General features: G+C 45.3%; 2 protein-coding genes across 3 annotated transcripts in view; one reads left to right on the plus strand and one right to left on the minus strand.

Annotated features, from left to right (window-relative positions):
- Window positions 1-15,125, minus strand: part of ZBTB3 (zinc finger and BTB domain containing 3) — a 37,319-nt gene extending 22,194 nt beyond the window's left edge. Inside the window, exon 1 of one of the 2 annotated variants that reach the window (XM_029614882.1) lies at window positions 15,018-15,125. The gene's annotated coding sequence lies outside the window, so the exon portion shown is untranslated. The remainder of the gene's footprint in view (window positions 1-15,017) is intronic. The other variant, XM_029614883.1, reaches the window with a different exon arrangement.
- A 163-nt stretch (window positions 15,126-15,288) lies between these two features.
- LOC115098342 (phospholipase D3-like) overlaps window positions 15,289-22,920 on the plus strand; it is a 68,731-nt gene continuing 61,099 nt past the window's right edge. The window contains exon 1 of the mRNA XM_029614887.1: window positions 15,289-15,407. Within this exon, the coding sequence (XP_029470747.1) occupies window positions 15,390-15,407 (18 nt within the window). The 5' untranslated portion in view covers window positions 15,289-15,389. The remainder of the gene's footprint in view (window positions 15,408-22,920) is intronic.

The raw sequence follows: 22,920 nt of genomic DNA on the forward strand, positions 1-22,920 counted from the left end.
AGGCTTAGCAAAATCAGAGGAAGACAATTCTCCCTGAGCTTCTGAGGGCATTCCAGGCCGAGATACCCGAATATGACAGGCAACACAGAGAGAAAGGCGCTTAGGTTTCTTGTTCACTAGCATCAGTCGACTGAGAATGTGCGTCCAGCCGGCTCACGCTGAAAAATTTAATGCGCACAAACATTATGCACACAAAAATTAGGTTCCCCAAGAGTAAGCGCTGTAAAAAACTAAGGCACAAACAGTATGCCAAAATCTGGGTGCACCACCAATATGCTTAAAAAATGTGCGCACAAGAAGTATGCCCAAAACTGAGCGCACAATTCGTACGCAGAGCTGGACACACTGTAGAGGGCAGTCAAACACACACAAATGTGTGAAAACGCCACAGCGGCCTACCACGAAGCATGCAGGAAAAAGCCTAGCAGCAGGGCCTAGCTCACCTGGGCTGCTCAACCCGTCAGGCTGTCCAGTTCCCTTAACCCCCACGGGAGCAGGAACGAATGTCGGAATGGCGCACCAAGCACAGAGACTGGAAGAAGTTCTACAAAACCTCTCTACACTGTTTTTTTTTTTGTTTTATTTTGATTTTTAACTTATCTGAGCTCAGCCTTTCCCGGCTGAGTACAGAGACAGTCTACGGACTGCGGGGGAAGAAGGCATCTGCTGTCACCGCAACCCTCGGCTTCCTGCACCCGCTGCCTTTAAGCTGTACAATCAGCTAAGTCTATGTTGGCGGAAAACCAGCTACCGGACCAAGGCACACATCTGAGGAACCATGGAAATCATCTCAGGAATTCTCAACTGGGAGAGGAACCATCTGGTATCAGCGCAGGAGAGTGGGCTTTTTATTTATTTATTTTTTAGGTTCTGCTTCTAAAAGCTGAAGCAATCCCCAGTAGGGAGATGCACATCCACCATCTGCTGGAGACTGAGAATACCGAAAGGCTGATTTCACTGCAGGAGTATATATACTGTGACGTCAGCTTGTTCCATCTCCATCTGTTGGCAGAGGTGCATAACCCACTGGTCCTGAGTCCATCTGTCTACACATTAGGAGAGAGATTTATTTGCATGCACTACTCCTATGTATGCAAATATTTCTCATGCATATACATTAAGGATATCCTGAAAACCTGCCAAGAACTAATTTATGCACCTCTGCCTTAAGAGGCTCCAAGGGAGAAGAAACACCAGAGCAGATGTCGTGACGAAACTATGTCCCATACAAAAAAATACTTTTGTGCATGCACTTAAAAATTCCCTAGACACAGAAACCTGTACTAGGGAGGGAGATTCAATCGCAAATGCACCTGGGGCAACTTATTTATCAAACTACCCTGCAGAAGTAAGAAACGATGGCTCCAGAGGCTCTGCACTGAGCCTCTATTTTAAAACTGCCTCTGGTTCCTCCACAGATCTTCTTCTCCAGAGGGAACTAACTGCCCTAGCCCCTCTGATACTGCAGTTTCCGCATAGGAGAAATCACTAGTCTGACGCTCCTTTCCCTCCTCAGCACAGACATAACAGACCAGAATCCCCAATCTCGACTGGAGTCTAGCCACAGAGCAGAGTGCACTCTGTAGAAGCTGCCACGCTCCTTACAACAACTCCCTGTGCACCACTGCCATGGCTGGAGATAAAGTGGAACTCACCGGCCTGCATGAACCTCCCGTCCTTCTCTCTGTCCGATTCCTGCAAACTGCCCCACTCCTGTTTCTTCCTTTTTTTTTTTTTTCTCAAAGAAACATTAATTGGGCAGCCTGCATCCAAACTCCTCTGTATTTTTTTTTTTTATGGTGCAGAAGAATAAGAAAGGAAATTGAAAGAAGGTAGGAGGGAGGTAGCTCCTTTAGAGAAAGAGAAGAGGGAGTGTGGTGATGGCAAAGTTAACAAGGGGGTGAGGAAGGAAAAGGAAGAATGAAAGCAACCAAGTCCAAAGGCATAGCCTCCTGGCCCAGGCTATACGCCACCGAGGGAGGGAGTCCTAGACTTTCATCTCAGGAGCTGCCTAATCATCCCTTACCCCAACAGCTATGCTCAACTCAGGAAGGGTGAAATAGTCTTTCACCTCAGAAGCCTCCCTAGAGTTCCTCTTAATTTAGCCTAACCAAGACTTACCTACAAGTACGAGATGCCTGCCTACCATCTGCTGGAGACAGAGAATACTGGCAAGCTGAAGTCAGCACAGATGTGACATCAGCAAACCTGTTAATTTCTGTCTTCATCTGCTGATCAGCAGGCACAACCCATTTGCCAGATTGGTCTGATTGGATGAAAAGGAAAATAATTTTATGCTTCAGATTGGGCAAGACTAGGCTTAGCTTCTGGAGTCTGCCACAGTGTATTGTGATATTTATAGTCTCTTAATTAACAACTGTCGGAGATGGGATGCTAGGCTAAATGGACCATTATCTAACCCAACTTGGCCATTCTTATGTAATGCATGGAGCTGGGAGAGGAGGCCATGGTTGGGACCCTGTATGAATGACCTCTACATGAAGAGGCAGCAGCAGTGCCCAGTAGTAATACTACCCAGCAGCATGCCAGAGCTAGGGTTGCTACATCTTGCAGGTCAATCAGAACAATTTAATCCAGCCCTGGATTTTACCCTGTTGCATGCGTAGTGTTGCCGTTCTGATTTCCCTAAGAAAAAAAAAAAGTGAGCCTAGTCTATGCATGCAGTGGAGCAAGGTCAGGATGGACTTATATTAACAGTTAACACTAGCAAATTGTTCTGTAGTGTCCTATACAAGTCAGAGAGTTCCTTCCCAAAACACCAAAACCAGCTTACAGACACTGATTAACAAATATGTAAAAAAAAAAAATCCCTCGGGAAGAATATTTGCATGTTTTATTGACTTTACAAAAGCTTTTGACGCTATATGCCATTCTGGCCTCAACTTTAAACCACTGTAACCTGGAACTGGGAGAAAGCAGGATGCATTGGCCATGCTTTCTGGGTGACGTCCTTCAGGCAGCATGGGGTGGAGTTTCTCTCAAAGAATGCAGAGCTTTGCTCTGAGCACCTGCGCGGCTGTCCGTTCACCTCAGTCGATAAGATAGTTAACGAAGTGCAGCGAAGATCCAGGATGTCCAGGGAGGAAAGTGGGATCGCATGGCTAATTCATTCTGCTATCTACGGAAAACACCGTTTACGGTAAGCAAACTTGCTTTTTTCCCCCCCGTCGGATAAGCAGGCTGAATTAGCCGTGCTTTCTGGGAGTCCCCAGCTTTCTGATGTACAAATTATTGAAGGGATGACACAGTCAGATGTGACTACTCCTTATGCAATGTGTGCACAACCCACAAGTCCTGTGGACAACCTGGAGTTCCAGTGGCATGGTGGAAGACGGCAGTTCCCACCGGGGCAGCGGAAACCGCCTGCTGGTCGAAACAGTAGTGTGATGTGAAGGTATGGAGAGAAGACCACGTAGCAGCCTTGCAAATGTCTAACAGGGCACATTAGATGCTGCAGCAGCTCTAACGATGTGATGTGCCTTAACTGATGCTGTTAGTCCACCAGGATGGGGAGAACATCATAAGTGAATGCAATGAGTTATCCAATTAGACAAAGTCCTCTTTGCTACTGGCAATCCTGGCACATTTGCATTAAAAGATACAAAGAGCTGGGATGCCCGGTTATTCGTTTAGTTACTTTTTTGTAGTAAGCCAAGGCCCTCTTTACAGTCTAAGATGTGAAGCAATCTTTCCCTGTTATTTTTATGCGGCTTTGGAAAAATGTAGGTCATACAATTGTTTGGTTCAGGTGAAAGGCTGAGACAATTTTTAGTAAGAAGGATGGTTATGTCCGTAAGGTGGCTTTGTCACGGTGAAATTACAAGTAAGGAGATAGCGAAATAGCGCCTGAAGTTCACTCACTCGTCTCGCCAAAGTCACTGTGACGAGGAACAGTACTTTCCAAGTTAGATACTTCAGAGAGACCATGACCAAGGGTTCAGAGGGCAGAAGCATGAGCGCATCCAATACCGTATTTATATCCCAAGAAATCGGAGGTTTGGAGACTGGTGGTGGAAGCTGAAGAATTCCCTTCATGAAACGTGACACGAAAGGAGGGGTTGAAATGGAGAGGTCACCCTATGGGGAGTGATATGTGGCTATCACACTTAAGTGTACGCGGATAGATGACACCGCTGGCCCTGTTGTGATTAGCATATTCAGATACTGCAACAGCATCGCCGGGGTCAAGAAAACAGGTTTATGTCCTTTTCCCCACACCAACAACGTTTTCGTTCCCACTGGAAAGCATAATTCTTCCTTATGGACTGTTTCCTAGTGGAAACAAGAATGTCCTGGATACTTGGTGTCAGTTGAAGGTGGCTTAATACCTCGCTCTCAATCTCCAAGCAGTCAGTTGTAGGGAGGAATACATGGGGTGGAGTAGAGCGCACCTCCCTCCTGCAATAGCAGTTCCGCACTGTTTCTCAAAGAAATTGGTGAATGAATGGAAAGCTGGACTATGTAGGCATGGTACAGCATGGTTGTCTGGGCCAGGCTGGAGCAAGGAGGATCAGATCTGCTTCGTCTGTGATGCCTTTTTGGATTGTTTGACCTATTAGTGGTATTGGGGGTTACCCCTAAAATAGGTCCCCCTCTCCCAGGGGATGAGGAATGCATCCTGCAAACATCTTTCCGAGCTTGGGTGTACTGAGAAAAACCTTGGTAGCTTTGTGTTGCTTTCCGTTGCGAACAGGTCCATGCATGGAGTGCCCCGTGTCTCAAAGAGACTGTTTACCACCCCCTTGATGTAGAGCCCATTCGTGAGCGTGAAGGATCCTGCCGAGCCTGTCGGCCTCAGTGTTCACTACTCCAGGAAAGTAATTTGCCTGTAATTCAATCAAACATGCCTCTGCCGATTCTAGAATCTGTAGCGCCTCCCTGCACAGTATCCTAGAACTAGACCTGCCTTCTTTGTTTATATAAAACATGGTTACTTGATTGTCTGTGTGTATCATAACACTCTTTCCCTGGAGATGAGGTGCAAAGGTGCGCACTGCATTCTGTATCGCTCTCAGCTCAAGCAGGTTGGTCTGAAAGGTCCTTTCTACCAAAAACTATAAGCCTTGGGTCTTCAGACTTAGTAGATGAGCACCCTAACCTTTTGTAGACGTGTCTGTGGTTAAGATGAATTGATGGATTGGGTTGTGAAATGGTGCTCCTGTCTTTAAGACTGATAGGAACAGCCTCCATTGTATGTCTATCTTCATAAATCGAGTCAGAGCCACCTTTTTTGATATTAGTTGGCTGTACTGGGACCACTGAACCCACACCTTAGGCGTCACATATGAAGGCGAGTATGAGGGACTATGTAAATTGCTGCCACCATATGACCCAACAGCATGAGTATTTGACATGCTGATGGATGCGACTGTTGCTCCAACTGAAGAGCTAGTGTGCGACTCTCTTGGTAGGAAGAAAAATAAAATTCTGTGCAGAGCCTATCTTGCTCCTATGAATTGTAGCACTTGCACTGACTGAAGATTGGACTTTTTGTAGTCGATTATGAAGTCTAGGCTTTTTAGATAGCTTATCGTCTTGAGTAGGTGTTTCTGGAGAGTTGTGGATTATGGAGTGACCAGAAGCCAATCGTCCAGTTACAGAAAGACCTTTATTCCTTTCCTTCTCAAGTGGGCCACAGCTATGGCTTTTGTAAAAACTCTGAGGGCTGACAAGAGGCCAAAGGGGAGGACCTTGTATTGCTAATGTTGAGCATTGACCTGAAAGCACAGGTAGCGCCAAATAGATGGGTGCACTGGGAAGTATGAGTACAAATCCTTAAGAACTAATGAGCACATTCAATCATTGAGTTGAAGAATTGGCAGAATGGACTTGAAAGATGTCATTTTGAACTTCTCCTTTCGAATACATTTGTTGAGGGAATGCAGGACCAGAATTGGATAGAGACCTCCATTCTTTGTCGGTATGAGGAAGTACTGGGAATAAAACCCCTTGTTGCTGGTGCATTGCTAGAGTCTGAATCGCTTGCTGTTAAAGCAAAGAGAGTGTACCTCCTGTTATAAAAAAATATATTGTGAATGATCCCACCCCAATGGAACAAGGTGCGGGAGTGGAGGGCTCCTTTTGAATTGTATTCTGTAACCATTGTGAACTGTATTCAATACCAAATAGTCTGATGTGATGAAATCCCAAGCATGGAAGAAATGGGATATTCTCCCTCCCACCACTAAGGGTAGCTATGGCCCAATTCTGTTAAAAAAATTCTATTGCAGCTTTTGGTTGGGGTCTTGCTGCTGCTTTTACGTACGTTGGCTGCTCTGGTGGCCTCTGGATTGGACTTGCTGACCCTACTGTCTAGACTCTAGGGAGTTAGTATGGTGGTGGTCTGTAGGATGTATAAGGTCTAGACTGACGGCACTGATAAAATGGTTTCTTGTAGCTGGAATAGTATCTTTTATTAAAAGACTGCTGGTCCGAGGGCGAAGCTAGGGATGAAATCGCTATGCTTTGCTCTTTCAACAGCAAGACGTTCTCACGCAGCTTGTCTCCAAACAACTTATCTCATTTAAAAGGGAAGCCCGCCAGTTTTCACGAACTTCCCCCTAGATTGTGCAAGAGTGGAGCCAGACTATTCTGCAAGCCGTTATTGAAGCAGCTAATGTACAAGCCAAAGTATTGAAGGTCTCATAGATGGTTCAGAGTAGATGTCACAATCCCTCTTCAATATCTGTTAAGGGCTGAAGAGGTGTTTGGTCTCCCATCACTGGTGAAATGTGCACTCGAGAGTTTGTAAACACTCATGCAAGTACTGCGTGATTTAAAATTAATGCTGCTGAATTTTTGCATTCAGCATTGCTGCCTGAAAAACTCTGCATCCAAACTCATACAAGTACTCGTTATCTTTGCCTGGAGGTGTTTGGAATGCAGCCGCAACGGCTTTGACTTTTTCATGGCTGACTCAACCACCACAGAAGTAAGGGGCAGCTGCACCATGCTATAATGGGGCAACTTCCTCATGCAGAATTTCAGGTCTGTTTTTTGGGAAGCCATGTGGCCTGAAAACGGGGACTTCCAAGATCTATTTGTTTATCTGCTTTTATTTGCTTACTTTGTAAACCATTGTGATTGGTCACAGAATGATGGTATATAAATACAATAAATAAATAAATAAATTTGTCCATGACCACATATAGAATAGTTTGCAATGGGAGTGCGATAAGTTGGGCTGGGACCTAAAAAATATTTAAGAAACCCATTACTTCCGACCATGATCTGGAACTTTCTTCATCTCTATCTTGAGTACAAAACCAACCTTTACCATTGACCGTTTTCATAATTTGTTGATTTTTAACTTACCTAACATAGACTTTTTATGTTATTTTATTATTTTATGTCAGTCTAATTATGAATGCTCTTTGTAACCCGCCCTGAATATTGGAGGGTGTGGGCAATAAATACTTTAAAATAAATAAATAAAATATTTAGGGGTAGATTTTAAAAGAAGTGCGTGGGTGTACATGTGTGCGCGCTACCCGGCATGCACACATGGATACCCGATTTTATAACATGCACATGCAGGTGCGCGCATGTTATAAAATCGGGGGTCAGCGTGCACAAGGGGGTGCACAATTGTGCACCCTGCGCGCCGACGCCCGTGGCCTTCACCCGTTCCCTTCCCCCTACTCTAACCTTCCCACCCCCTAGCCCTATTCTAACCCCCCCAACCTCTATTGTACCATTTGCGCCTGCCTCTGGGCAGGCGCAAGTTGAGCGAGCCAGCAGCCTGCCGGCATGCGATCCTCCAACACAGCAGCAAATGGCCGCTGTGCCAGAGGTCTCTGGCACCGCCCCTTTTTCGAAGCCCCGGGACTTAGACGCGTCCCGGGAGTTTACGCGTGTCGCCAGGCCTTTATAAAATAGGCCCGGCGCACGTAGGGCTTTCAAAATCCAGTCCTTAAATTGTAAACAGAAATAGATAAGACGTCGAGGATTAAACAATAAAAATTAGCTAAACAATTTTCACCACTTTATAGTACCTGTGGAGGTCAGGAAAAGGCTGTCCACAGGAGCTGAACAGGGCCTCAGTGCAGAGAACTGCTCCCTCTGCACTCCAAGCCAAGACTGGAGAGTTCCAGAACCCTCAGGGTGTGTTCTCTCTCTTCAGGGCCAATCAGAGCACACAATATTAACAGTTAGCTTTTTGGCTAATGGCACTGCAAGGTGTTTCCATATTACATGCACACAGGATTGCTAGGTTGTGCATGCTGATCAAGCCACCTTCAGTCAAGGCAGCATCCCAAAAGCCTTTGCTTCAACTCCAGTGCAGAGGTCAAACAGCACCTGCAAGCCAGCACACAGGAAATGATCTCTCTGGAGAAAAGTGTCACGGGCCAGAACAATAAACTACAAAGCATGCAAAACCCCTGTTTTGCCACAGGTTGTTAATGTTCGAGTGCGTTCCATAACACAAGTGTAACTTTGTACAGATTAGTTTGTGTGCATTATTGCTGATCCTGGGAGTGTGTTAGGTGCTGTATTTCTTTTTCCATTTCTCCAGGTTTGCACTGCATGCAGAGTGACTTTTAGAACATGCAATACTGGGTCAGACCAAGGGTCCATCAAGCCCAGTATCCTGTTTCCAACAGTGGCCAATCCAAGTCACAAGTACCCAAACATTAGAATAATCACAAGCTACTATTGCTTATTAATTACCATCATAGCAATTTATGGATTTTTCCTCTAGGAACTTATCCAAACCTTTTTTAAAACCAGAGCTTAACTATGCATTGCATGAAAAAGAACTTTGATTTGTTTTAAATGAGCTACTTGCTAACTTCATGGAGTGCCCCTAGTCCTATTATCTGAGAGAGTAAATAACCGATTTACATTAACTTTTTCAAGTCCTTTCATGATTTTGTAAACCTCTATCACAGTGGTTCTCAACCTTTATCCCATCGTGACACACCTGACAGACCACGCTCACATCTGTGACACACTGCTCATTACAATTCATGGCGGAAATAAAAAATAAAGGCCCAGTATTATTTTTATTGTTAAGAATGACACAAGGGAAAGATAAGTACTCTGTCTGAAGAGAAATTGCATAAACATCCCATACCAAAACAGCGCCAATTTCCAACACTCAAACTTACAAGGCAAAACTGAAAATATTACACCAGGCCGTAAAACTCCAATATTCCTCCTATTAGGAAAACGGACCAAGCCAGGTTGCTATAGAGTCCTACACAGAAACTACACGCCAGCAGAAAACCTCACCTCGGTCACACGTTCAGATCCTCACCTAACAAAGAATAAAGAGACCATAAAGTATAAATAGAAACATGCCAAGGAAAACTGAACTCGAAACCGCAACAAGCCAGAGATTCTGTGTGCAGTGTAACAAAGGAAAGAGAGAAACATCACCAGTGTCATAAAACAAATCAAGAAATATAAAATCAATAGCAGTAAAACCAGCTGATGAATGAAATATCCAATAATTAACACCTCATAACAAAAATTTCTAGAGACCAATAAAATATTTCCAAATAGCAGGCACAAAGACCCAATAATGAAAAATAATAATGATAAAAAAAATGCTTTGCTCTGCATACCTGGAAACGTTTGATATCCAGGTGCCCTGAGACTGTTTTGAGTTAGCAGGAGGAGGGATGGTTTGCTTGCAACTTTCTCCTCTCTCTCAGTCACACACAAGCTCTCTCTCTCACACTGGCTCTCAATCACACACACATACACATGCTTTTTCTCTCACTTATATATGCTCTTAATCACACATTTACACACATGCTGTCTTTTCACACAGGCTCTCAATCACACACACATACACATGCTTTTTCTCTCACTTATATATGCTCTTAATCACACATTTACACACATGCTGTCTTTTCACACATATACACACAGGCTTTCAATCACACACTTATATACATGCTCTGTCTCACTCATTCACACTTACAAACATGCTCTCTCTCACACACAGGCTATTGATCACATACTCTCTCACCTACACAGGCTCTCAGTCACACACAAACACACATGCTCTTAATCATACATACACATGATCTCTCACTTACACATACAGGGTCTCAGTCATACACTTACATTCATGCTATCTCTCACACACACACAAAGGATTGCAGTCACACACACATACTCTCTTTTACACAAATGAAAATTGGTTCTTACCTGCTAATTTTCGTTCCTGTAATACCACAGATTAGTCCAGAGAAGTGAGTTGTGTATCCTTACCAGCAGGTGAAGTCAGAGAGCAAAACTTTGGGCACTGCCATATATACAAGAGTGAGACCTGCAGTCCCTCAGTATTGTCCTGTACCCAAGCAACAACACTAACGGGCGAAGGGTTGAAAAACCCACTGTCTACCGCTTCGCCCCAATGAAATAACTTAAGCAAAGTAACTGCTATAAAAACTGCTCCAACAATCACATTCTGCAAAAAGGGAGCTCCGTGAAAACACAGGCAAAGTCTAGCCAACACAGTCTTTCGGTATCTGAAGTAAAGGGTAAGAACCAATTTTCATTTCCTGAACATACCCAGATCAGTCCGGAGAAGTGGGATGTACCCAAGCCACCCTATACTAGGCGGGAACCTGAAAGACCCGCACACAGAACATTTTTACTGAAGGACGATTCCTCAGTAGCTTTAACGTCAAGTAGATAATGCTTAGTAAACATGTGCAAAGAGGACCACACAGCTGCCCTACAGATCTCCTGAGGTGACAGTAACTGACAATCTGCCCAGGAGGTAGCCTGGGCCCTGATGGAATGAGCTCTGAGACCCAAAGGCACTTGGCATCCGTGAATTATGTATGACGAACAAATAGTCTCTTTAATCCAATGAGATATGGTCGCTTTAGAAGCTTTGTCCCCTTTCTTTGGGCCACCGAAGAGAATGAACAAATGATCGGAGCATCAGAAGTCATTGGTAACCTCCAGATAATGCAATAAGACATGGCGCACGTCCAAAAGATGAAGGTCCTTGTCCTGGGACAACCCCCGAGACCACTAAGGGAATCCCGGAAGCTCCACTGTCTGATTGACATGAAAGGCCGAAACAACCTTAGGAACGAAGGAAGAAACCGTGCGTAAAGTCACCCTCTCATCGTAAATCCGAAGAAAAGGGTCCCGACACGGCAGGGCCTGCAATTCTGAGATCCGACGTGCCGAACAAATGGCCACCAAAACCACCATTTTCAACATCAGTTGGGTTGATGTTGCCGAGATGACACCAGAATATCTTTTTTCTACGGTATATATCCTAGTTCTGCTCCGCACCCATTGTTGGGGGTCAGGGAGGTTTCTGTGGATGCAGAGTGTATGTTTACATTCAGCCCCATGACAGTCATGTATTCAGTGTGTCACGCCTGTGAGAACCATCTGTTAGATGTGTTCCGATAGATTAAAGGTTGAGAACCACTGCCCTAGAGGAAAGGCGAGATAGGAGAGATGTGACAGAAGCATTTAAATATCTCAGAAGGTTTCCATGCACAGGAGACAAGCCTCTTTCAATGGAAAGGAAGCTCTAAAGCAAGAGGTCATGGGAAGAGGGTGAAAGAGGGTAGACTCAGGAAATATTTCTTTACAGAGAGGGTGGTGGATGCATGGAACAGCCTCCCAGTGGAAGTAGTAGAGACAAAAACAGTATCTGGATTCAAGAAAGCATGGGATAAATACAGGGGATCTCTGAGGAAGTGATGGCAATTATAGAGTTGAATTAGGTGGACAGATGGGCAGACTAGATGGGTCATGTGGACTTTTTCTGCCATCATGTTTCTATATAATTAAATCCATGTATTCCCCCATCAGCTTTAAGGTAAAAATAAACAAGCAAACAGATAGCTTCAGACAGGAGTAAGAAGTGAAACAGAGATATAGCCTGAGCCCCACCTTCTTCAATATCTACATCAACAATCTCCTCACATTACTAGAGAGATCCTTAGCCCTAGGACCGAAACTAAATAACTCAGAGATCAAATGCCTGCTGTATTCAAATGATCTGGTCATTCTATCCCTTAACTCAGAAGGTCTACAAGAGAAAACTAAAATTGCTAGAGACCTGCTGCAAATCATGAGCTCTGCAAGCAAACATGGAAAAGACAAAAACTATGTTTTTTCCAGAAAGAGCCAAAATCTCCAACACAGATTCAAATTCCACTTGAATAAACAAAAATATTAAGTATATCTTAGAATTATATCTACCTTGTCCTGAGACTAAGTGCATCTAAGAGTTTTAAGTCGGCTAACAAGGACATTAAGAAAAAGTTCTAGGAAATGAGGAATTTGATTCAGATAACCAACATGGGCCCCAACTTTTACGGTATGGGGTACTGATATGAAGACACAAGGGAAAAGGCACAGGACTGCTTCTATGGCCAAGACCAAAAACAAAGCACATCAAGCTGCATTGTCTGAAATTTCAAGAAGGCTCCTCACCTAGTAAAAATGTTCCTAGCAGCAATTTTTTTATGGGTTTAACAGTTGCTTGGTTTTGATTGTAAATATTACTACCTTTATCATAAGGCTTGGAGATAACTGAACGGAGCCGCAGTTACTACACTTAGGAGAAAAATGTGTGTAACCTAAGATACTACCATAAGAAGCTTGCTGGGCAGACTAGATGTACCATTTGGTCCTTTTTTGCCATCTGTATATAGAATAAAGAAACTTAAGGAAAAATATAACCCCCCAGTAAAAAACTATTAAAATTATTTTATAGCATCATTCAACAATTCTCATATTTGGGAATGAGGTCCAAGGTCTATTAAACTATACAAAATGATTCAGATTCCCAATAGAAATATCGCATCTCCAGTTATGCAGACAGACACTTCATGACCACAGAAACATCTCTAATAAGAGTGCAGAGCAGAATTAGGGCATTTCCACTTACTACTCACCAGTCAAAAAATTACTATTCATATTCCCACATCCTCAACACAAACTCCCTCCACTACCAGGCCCTCTGTAAAGTAACAAAAAAACATTACACTTATATACCGCACCCTCCAAGGTTCAGGGCAGTTTAAAATAAAATATATACATAAAAATGATAAGCGAAATAAGATAAAAATTTAAATAAAAATATGATTAACATAAATAATGAATAAAACATCAAAGAATTATATTACAAAAATTAAAACAATGGTAGGGCAGAGTAAGGGGGCGGGGTAGACTATGGAAATAGAAAGGGAATGTAGAAAAGGAACACATTATTCTGGGTATGTAAGTTTGAAGAGCTGAGTCTTTAGTGCCTTTTTGAATTCTATGATATCAGATATAAGGCGGATATTTGTTGGGAGGGCGTTCCAAATGATCGAGCCTGCAATGGAGAATGATCTTTCATGCGTGAACACTAGCCTGGTAGATTCGGGGGATGGTATTTGAAGTAGCATTTGGTTCTGAGATCTTAAAACATGTTGGAGTGTATAAACGTAAAGTTGAAGAAAGCCAGCAATTCTTGTTATGGATTAAGCTTTGAATTGTGGTAAGTAATTTGTACTGTATACGCCAGGAGATAGGAAACCAGTGAAAATTAAATAATACAGGAGTAATATGGTCAGTGAATGTAGAACCACTGAGTAATCTAGGGTCAGAATTCTGAACGAGTTGTAATGGGTGTAAAGATGAAGCAGGGAGACCAATATAAAGAGTGTTACAGTAGTCGAGGCCAGTTAGGACAAGGGACTTTAGAACAGTTCAAAAAGCTTGATGTTCAAGTAAAGGCTTGATATGTCTAAGCAAGCGAATCTTGTAAAAAAAAAAAAAAAAAAAAAAAAAGGCTTTGATGACCGATTGGATTTGAGTCTGCATATTTAGTTTTGGGACAAAAAGTACCCCGAGATTCCGTACTTTATTAGTAAATGTCATCAATAATGTGTGTCAGGTTATGATCAAAAGAAAGATTTCCCAAGATCATGATTTCTGTTTTGTTTAAGTTTAGACATAGTTTATGATGAAATAACCAGGTTTTAATGTAGGATAAACACATGGCGAGAAATTGTTTGGTGGAATTCCAGTCATTGCGAGTGGGGAAGATATACCGAATCTATGCAGACGACATTCAGTTTGACACTCCTAAAGAAGATTGACATTATGGTGAGAAATAAATGTTAAACAAGCCTGCAGAGAGTGAAGACCTCGGGGGAACACCAGTTTTTAACGGAAACCAAGTTGAGGAATTATTGTAAATTATAACAGAATGGGTTCTATTGGTGAGATAGAATCTGAACTACTATATTAAAAGCATTCAGCACCTATGTATCAAATCTACCATACCTAAACAGAACTAATCATACAGAACCCAAACAACTACAACCTGGTCTACAAAGAGGTGGCAATGTAAATATTGAATCGTAGCCTAGAACACAAGAGGTGCAGATTAGTAAACAGAAGAGGCTGGAACACTATAGATCCCTATACACCATACAGAAGTTACACACTAGCAGAATACCTCACCTCAGTCACACATGCAAAACACACAGATCCCTTACCTAACACAGAACCACAAACTAGAAATAGAAACAGGCAGACAAAAACGGAATCTGAAACCCCCCCCCCCCCCCCAAGACGCCAGACTCTGCGTTCAGGGTAAAACTGGAGAAACAGAAATGCATTTCTTTTTTACATTGTGCAAAATATAAAAAGGATTTCTCTCTCTCCCTTTATTTCATGTACTTCTTTAGCCTTGATATGCCACTTATTTCACTTTGCATCCCTCTAAATTGATTAAATAATACAAATTTAAAAATAAAAAACACAGCAAATTGCACAGTACAGAGAATACAATAAAAATGTATTGCAAGGGGGGGGGGGGGGCCCCACACTTCAGAGGCTGCTGAGCCCTCTCCAACGGTTTCTGGTGGTGGGGGGGAGAAAGAGCCCAGGCTTAACCTCCAAGGTTTAAGGGGAATCCCACTCAGTCTCTTCAAAAAAACAACGGTCCGCCTCGCCGCCAGTTCAGTTCCAAAAAGGAGAAGGGAAAAAAATGCTTTATACGAATTTACCTGCATTAAGGACCAATAAGTGAGCCGCACAGAGAGGCAGCGGGAGGACCTTAGCTCCGCTACCGCTGTTGTTCCGGGCTGGGGAGAGGGGGGGGGGGGGGGCAGTGTTACACTTAAACGAGCCCGGCGGGAAACGGCGGCGAACAGCAGATGGTTCCCTTCTGGGGGGAGGGGAGAGGGAGGAACTATTTCTGGAACCGATTTTTTTCAAAAACCCCAAAAGAGGTTCGTTTGAAGAGAGGGAGAGAAAAAAAAAAAAAAAAAAGCAGCCCTGCTAAGAGCAGCTGGGCAGGAGGGGAAAAGAAGGCAGAGCAACACCCACAAGTCGCGGGAGAAACGCTGGTGGGCTTGGCAGGAGAGAGAACCGACAGCATGGAGGAGCTGTGCTGGGTAAAGTTTTATTTGTAAAAAGAAAGCCGGGGGGGAGAATCGGTGTGCGTGCATGTGATTAGATGAAGCATCGGCAAGAAGCCCCTCGTTTTCCAGCTTCGGCAAAACCTTTCAGAAAATAGAGGGAGTGACCAGGAATGAACGATTTACTTGTGAAAAGGTTTAATTTTTTTGTAAACTTGAAAACAACACCGCTTGCAAAATGACCTTACTGGGCATCTAAATGGCAGATGCAATTTAATGTGGACAGATGCAATTTAATGTGGACAAATGCAAACTGGTGCACACATTCCATATGAGGTGTCACCACCCAGGAAAAGGATCTTGGTGTTGTGGACAATATGTTGAAATCTTCACCTCAGCGTGTGGCAGTGCTTAAAAAAAGTAAATGTTAGGAATTATTAGGAAAAGAATGGAAAATAAAACTGAGTTTCATCTTGCCTCTGTATCACTCCATGGTGTACTGAATGCTGTTATGGTTGCTTCGTCCCAAAAGAAATAGTGGATCTAAAAAAGATATACGGAGAAAGGCAACAGAAATAAATAATAACAGGGATGGAAGAGCTCCCTGAATAGGTTAGGACTCATCAGTTTGGAAAAGAGAGACCTGAGGGTATATGATAGAGCAACATACTTGGGAACTTTTGGGTTCTGCTTACCGTGAGATTTGTGTGGATTGGGATGGAGAGGCTGAGTACAAAGCCCACTGGCCAGAATAATGGGCTCTGAACCAGGGAAGCCAGAATTTAGTTCCCACTTAGGGATTGTTCAAGACAAATTACCTCTCCCTCTGAAACAAATAAATGCAGTAAATAACCCTTTTTCTATAAACACAGGGGTAACAGGGAATTGGATTAAAACAGCAAGCAATGAGGGTCCTGACTTTTACAGGCTGGGAAACTGATAAGCATGAGGTAATCTACATGGCGAAGCAGATACTACCATAAGCTTACTGGGCAGACTGGATGGACCACTTGGTCCTTTTCTGCCATCATTTCTATGTTTCTATGACTGTTGTGCCTGGACTCAAACAACAAAACCCAACCTTTGAAAAATATTACAACAGATGTTCGGCTAGAACATCACTTCACTATGTCTCTTATTGGAAAACAGAACAATCTAGTCTGCTATGGAAACGACATATGACCCAAGATAAGCTGCACATTAGAGAATCCCTCACTTGGCTAATACATGCAAGACATGGACCCTCACCAAAAACACAATAAGTAACCACAAATTAGAAAATATGCAGACTCAGTCCCCAAATTCCTACTCTCTTCAAATTTTCCAACCAATCTCAGAGCGCTGCCACTCAATCCCCCAGTCCCTGCTTGCACCTTCCCCCACCCAATCCAAAATCTCTGGTGTTGCTTCCCCCACACTCTCCTCCATTCCAATTCCAAAGCCCTGCTCCTCTCCCTTTTGAAGTTTCCACTCAATTCCCCAATCATCCCCATGCCAATCAACCTAATCCCAATGTCCCCTTTACTCTCTTTCCAACCATCTTTTTCTCCCCCCCACAAATCCCAGAGTTCTCTGTACGTACCCAGATCAGTGCAGACTCCTGGGTTTTGCCTCCCTGCCAGCAGATGGAGACAGAGAAAGTTTCCGTGACACTATACATAACCCAGTGTGCCGCCTGCAGTCCCTCGGTATTTCTCTGTCTCCAGCAGATGGTGTAAAACCTGCAGTCTGGAGAGAAAGGAAAAAAAAAAGATTAAAAGACAAAATTTCTGGATCCTCCCAGGGGGTTGTGACGTCCTGGTGGGGCCACCCCCCCTGGTTTGAGGCGGACAAGCAGGAGGTTGGTGACCCTTCTGATAGCTCACTTCAGAAGTCCATGTAGATATTTGGTGAACCAAATTCCTCATCCCCCACGAGACAGCGGTGGAACCTGCTGGCAGTTCTGCACTGCAAGCCCAGTGGAGCAGGGAAGAATCCCTTTTAAACGGTTTGTCCTGGGCTGAGTCGCTAAAGTTTGGCAAAAGGAGACGGATATAGTCAGTGGTCTGGCTCTTTTCTGATCTGCCATGTGGCCTGCACTCCTGGAACCTGAACCTCTGCACCAAGGAAAGTATTGGTTTCTATGTTTTTTTATGTGTTCTCAGAGAGTAAAAGAAAAAAAAAAAAGAGAACAAGGAACTAGTTAGAGGAATCTGCAGCAGCAGGATTCCAGGAGGGGAAGCTATCTTAGCAGTTCGGGGAGCTCAGTGATGGGGTTTTTCAGCAGCTTCTCTGCCTGCGAAGGAGACCGGGTGTTGGCTCCATGGCACTGAGGACTATTCCCCTGCTTGCTGTTGAGGTGCTGGTGGTGCCACGGGTGCAGGGAGGTGTTAACAGCAAGTGTGCAAGGCAAAGGTGGCATGGCATTTCTGGGGTCTGGGTCGAGCATGACTGCAGCGGTAGAACAAGTCTCGTGGGTGACGGAGTCTAGCGCTGAGACTTTCCCCGTCAGCGCGGAAACGGCGGCCGTTTTCGATTGCCTAGCAACGGCGGCAGTTCCGTGTCCTGCAGAAGTGCAGAGAGGCACTTGCACTGAGGAATCATCTCTGGTTCTAGTAGAGATTGTTATTGTTTGTAAGGTTTTGGGTGGACACTGTGGCAGCTGACCATGCCCACAGGGGGAAGTCCCGTGAGGGGCCACAGGTCAGGCTCAGCTTTGGGACACACAACACAGAGTTATATCTTTTATTAGACAGAGTTTGAGAAGCCACCAGAGGTGGCAGTAGTGAGTAGAGATGAAGCCCGGCTGGGCTGTGGTTCCTCAGGATACTGGAACAGCGATTCCCTCTATGGCTGTGCTGTAGTGGAGAAAATTGAGATAGTGAGTACAGTGGAGCATACACAGAGTTCTGGTATAGAGCCTCGTTGGTAAAGTTACTCACACAGCGGTTTCTCCCGGAAGGTGACACAGAAGCTGGAATAGAGGCAGGCCCTCGGAGCAAGTACCTGGTTCCAGGGAACAGCTCTGAGGAAATAAAGTTGGTAACTCACTGATGATGTAGACAGCGGTTTCTTTCAGGCAGAAGCGATAAGTTCAGGCAGCGAGTCAGGGAACATGGGCCCTCGAGCAGCGAGTACCGGTTCCTGATCGCGACCTGCAAGAAATGAGAGAGGCCCCCGAGGAGCGGGTACCCCGTTAGGATAAAGTCCAAAAGTTGGAGAGGCAGAGTAGCTAGGTACGGAGAGCGAATCCCATCCATAAGGAGTTCCCTTGCTAACTCGATTAGCTAGCAAAAAGTGTAGGCTTTTGTATCCAGGATGCGTGACGTCATCACTGGGGGACGCCCCTGAGGTTCGTGCCAAAGAGAGAATAAGAAGCAGGGCCGCGCAGCGCGCATGCCCTATGGTACCTGGACAACATAGCGGGATGCAGCGCCAAAGCCGGACCGGGACGCCGGAGAGGACGGCAGGCAGACGCTGCGGCAGCCAACCATCCTTCAACCACGGAGGAGTCGAAAAAAAGGTAAGGTGGGCGGAGTGGAGACGTCGGGCAGCGACAGTCGTAACAGAGATCTTCCAGTTTTAATTTGCTTATGCGCAAAGTATGTTTAGCGGGATGCTGGCTCTTGGCCCCAGTGTCCATGGATTCTCAGCCAGTCAAGAGGCCTGACCTGATAAGATCTTCAGGCTGATGATTTTCGGTGCCAGATGTTAAACGGATCCAGGCCTAAACGCGCTGAAGGTGTAGGCAGGCTTTGCTTAGCCATGTGGTTAGCCACGGCAGCGGTTCTTTTCCCACGTGCGTAGGCATGTGTGCGCATTCTCGCCATGTGGCGGTTGCATGCGCAGGGACCTGTATGCATAAGGCTGCGGTCTACATTTAAGCGCATACGTCTGTGACCTAGACTTGAGCACAATTTGCGCAGGTACTTGAGCACGTATTTGCGTAGGTACTTGTGCGCATAAGGCCGTGGCCTAGACTGGAGTGCATATTTGCAAGCACTTGTCCGCATAAAGCTGCAACCTAAACTGGAGCGTGTATTTGCGCATGTACTTGTGTGCGTACGACCACAACCTAGTCTTGAGCATGTATTTGCACGTGTCCTGGAGGGGTGTGCATGTACGCCTGGGTGGCATTGTTGTGCAAACAGGCAGCCACCTAGAGTTGAAGTTCAGAGAGCTAGGCACCAGGGACAAACAGGTCCAAGCGCCTTGCTGTCTGTGGGGCTTGATAGCAGTTCAGTCCTCACTCTCTCTTTGTGTCAGCGCTGTTTAGAAGCTCAAAGTGATTTGACTACTACTGCTTTTGCTCATGTTGGGACATCCCCTCAGCCTATAGTGTCTCTGGAGGAGAGCGGAGTGGGAGGTGTTGGAGTCATTTTTTGTTGCTTTTGCTGAGAATGTATATTGAGGATAGGCCGTATAGATTCTGTTGGTGTTTGAGGTAGTTGTGGGTGGATCCTTGGGCCGGTGGCAGATGACCACGCCCCCGGGGGAAGATCCCGAGAGGGACCACCGGTCAGGCTCAGAGTATGGAGACAGACACACACTAGTTCTTTTATTAAACAGTATATTGAACCGCCAGAGGTGGCAGTAGTGAGCTGGAAGGGCCCGGCAGGGCTGTAGTCCCTCAGGTACTGGAACAGTGATCCTGGATAACTGAGCTGTAGAGAAACTGAATATAGTGAGTAGGCAGGGTATGCAGAGTTCATGGACAGAGCCTTGATGGTAACACTCTCACACAATAGTCTCTTAGAAGCAACCCAGGAGCGGGAATGAAGTAGGCCCTCGAGGAGCGAGTACCTCGTTCCAGGGAACGCTCTGAGAGACAGACGGTAACTCACTGGTGTTGTAGGCAGCGATGACTTCCTGGCAGAAGTGGTATTCAGAAGCAGGTCCGAGAACATGGACCCTCGAGGAGCGAGTACCGGTTCCAAACTGCGATCTGAAAAGCAAAAGAGAAACTAGCCCCCCGAGGAGCGGGTACCCCTGGTAAGTCCGAGGAGGCAGAGTAGCAAGGAAACCCTTTGCTAACTCGATTAGTTAGCGAATAAAGAGACCTTAAATATCCAGTGAGGATGACGTCACCTCAGGGGGACGCCCCTGAGGTTCGCGCCACTGCCGGTACTAGTGTCAGGGCCGCGCTGCACGCCCTTAAGCTTCTGGGAAACATGGCAGAGTGCAGCGTCCAGCCGGTCCGGGGGCGCCAGAGGGGAATGGCAAGATGTTGCTGCGGCAGCCAAACTTCCAACAGGCAAAGAGGGAGTCGCCAAAGAGGTAAGGTGGGCGTAGTGGAGACGTCGGGCAGCGACGGTCGCAACAGATTCAGAGTTTTCACAAAGACACAGACTAGTTTGAAGGCCACAGGCCAACCTCTGAGTGAACTCCTGTTTACTGTCTTGCAGAGTGAAATGTTTACGAACAGGCGAGAGTCTGTTCAGTTAGTTATTCCATTAAGTCTGTGATGAGAAAGCAATCAGTTAACTTATACTAAAGCTTGAGAGAGAAAATGAAGACCGCACAGCTGTTTCTGAAAACTAAGAACTCAGAAGGAGGGAACATCACTTTTTTCCACAAGTGTTTGTAGTATATAAGGGGAGATAGCGAGAGAGGGAGAGAGAGAGGACTGGACGTGATGGTACGGCTGATCCTTTGAAAATGTAAGCTTTTTATATCTATGTAGCAATTGTTATTATCTACCATTACTTTTTCTATACGATCCGATTTTATTTGTTCTAACCTTCTATTGCTCAAATAAACTTACTTCCTTACCTGGAACCGTGATGTACTGAATCCAAGTTTGTGTGTGGCTCTTTGTGTAGGGGATAAGCTCCTGGGTTCAAGCCCCCAGGTATAATCCCAGTAATTGTGTGTGGCCATTTGTTCAGGGGATAAGCCCCTGGGTTCAAGCCCCCAGGTATAATCTCAGTAATTGTGTGTGGCCATTTGTTCAGGGGATAAGCCCCTGGGTTCAAGCCCCCAGGTATAATCCCAGTAATTGTGTGTGGCCATTTGTTCAGGGGATAAGCCCCTGGGTTCAAGCCCCCAGGTATAATCCCAGTAATTGTGTGTGGCCATTTGTTCAGGGGATAAGCTCCTGGGTTCAAGCCCCCAGGTATAATCCCAGTAATTGTGTGTGGCCATTTGTTCAGGGGATAAGCCCCTGGGTTCAAGCCCCCAGGTATAATCTCAGTAATTGTGTGTGGCCATTTGTTCAGGGGATAAGCCCCTGGGTTCAAGCCCCCAGGTATAATCCCAGTAATTGTGTGTGGCCATTTGTTCAGGGGATAAGCCCCTGGGTTCAAGCCCCCAGGTATAATCCCAGTAATTGTGTGTGGCCATTTGTTCAGGGGATAAGCCCCTGGGTTCAAGCCCCCAGGTATAATCTCAGTAATTGTGTGTGGCCATTTGTTCAGGGGATAAGCCCCTGGGTTCAAGCCCCCAGGTATAATCCCAGTAATTGTGTGTGGCCATTTGTTCAGGGGATAAGCCCCTGGGTTCAAGCCCCCAGGTATAATCTCAGTAATTGTGTGTTTATATGAGATTAGCCCCCCCGGGTCAGAGCCCCTGGGCAGGATACCAGTGTGCACGGTCTGAACCCGTAACAGGAGGCAAGGCAACAGGCAGATCTTCTCATCCCTTGTTCCAGAGGCACAAGCTTCCCTGAGAGAGCAAGTTTGGGCCTATGGGCTCTGGTATAGATCCATCCTCCTCCTCCTGGGTGGAATGTTTCCAGGGCCTGCAGAACTTTCTGCACAGGTGCCCAGCAAAGGCGATGCAACCTACTTTGTAGGGATCGCGTGCTCGGGCCACCTATTTGTCAATCACAAATGCCGCAGGGAGGCTGTCCCTGGTAGTGTTTAAGGAGGATGTGGATCATAAGACATCAGAGGATTCCGATGGGGAATTGGCGATCTCGCCTCTAGAAGAGGGCGAAATTGTATATGATTGAGAGCCGCTTTGGACTCTGCTCAGATTTTTTCTTTTTTCACAGAGATGTCTTGCTGAGTTTGTTGGCTCAGACCCTGAACACGCTTAGTGTGACCAGAGGTCAATTTTAAGTTAAACATCTTGTTTCTTCCCCCCGTATCCAATTCAAGAGATATTGGATTTAAAGAAGGAAAATGCGGCTCTCAAGGTGCCCTGTTTCCTCATGGAAACTCTGAGGTTCAACTCTTGAGGTCCGTCATAGCGGCAGTATGGAAGGGAGACTTCTTGGCATCTCTTGCCTTGATAGACATAGTCATCAGGCCGGAGCACCAGAGATTCCTGAGGTTCATGGTCCTAAGGGAACGTTTTTGATTTCGAGCCTTTCCTTTCGGCTGGTGACTACTCCACCTACCTTCACTAAGGTGTTGGTGATGGGGGCGGCTGCATTGCAAAAGGAAGGCGTGTTGGTGTATCTGTATCTGGACGACTGGCTCATTCATGCAAAATCAGAGGACTTCTGTCGACAATCAGTACAAAAGGTACTGATGCACTTGAAATCTCTAGTGGTGAACCTAGCAACGAGCCATTTAGTCCTCTTTCAAACTCTGGAGTATCTGGGAACTCAGTTCGATACACTAGC

This window comes from Rhinatrema bivittatum, chromosome 8 (assembly GCF_901001135.1).
Source record: "Rhinatrema bivittatum chromosome 8, aRhiBiv1.1, whole genome shotgun sequence".
Lineage (NCBI taxonomy): Eukaryota > Metazoa > Chordata > Amphibia > Gymnophiona > Rhinatrematidae > Rhinatrema > Rhinatrema bivittatum.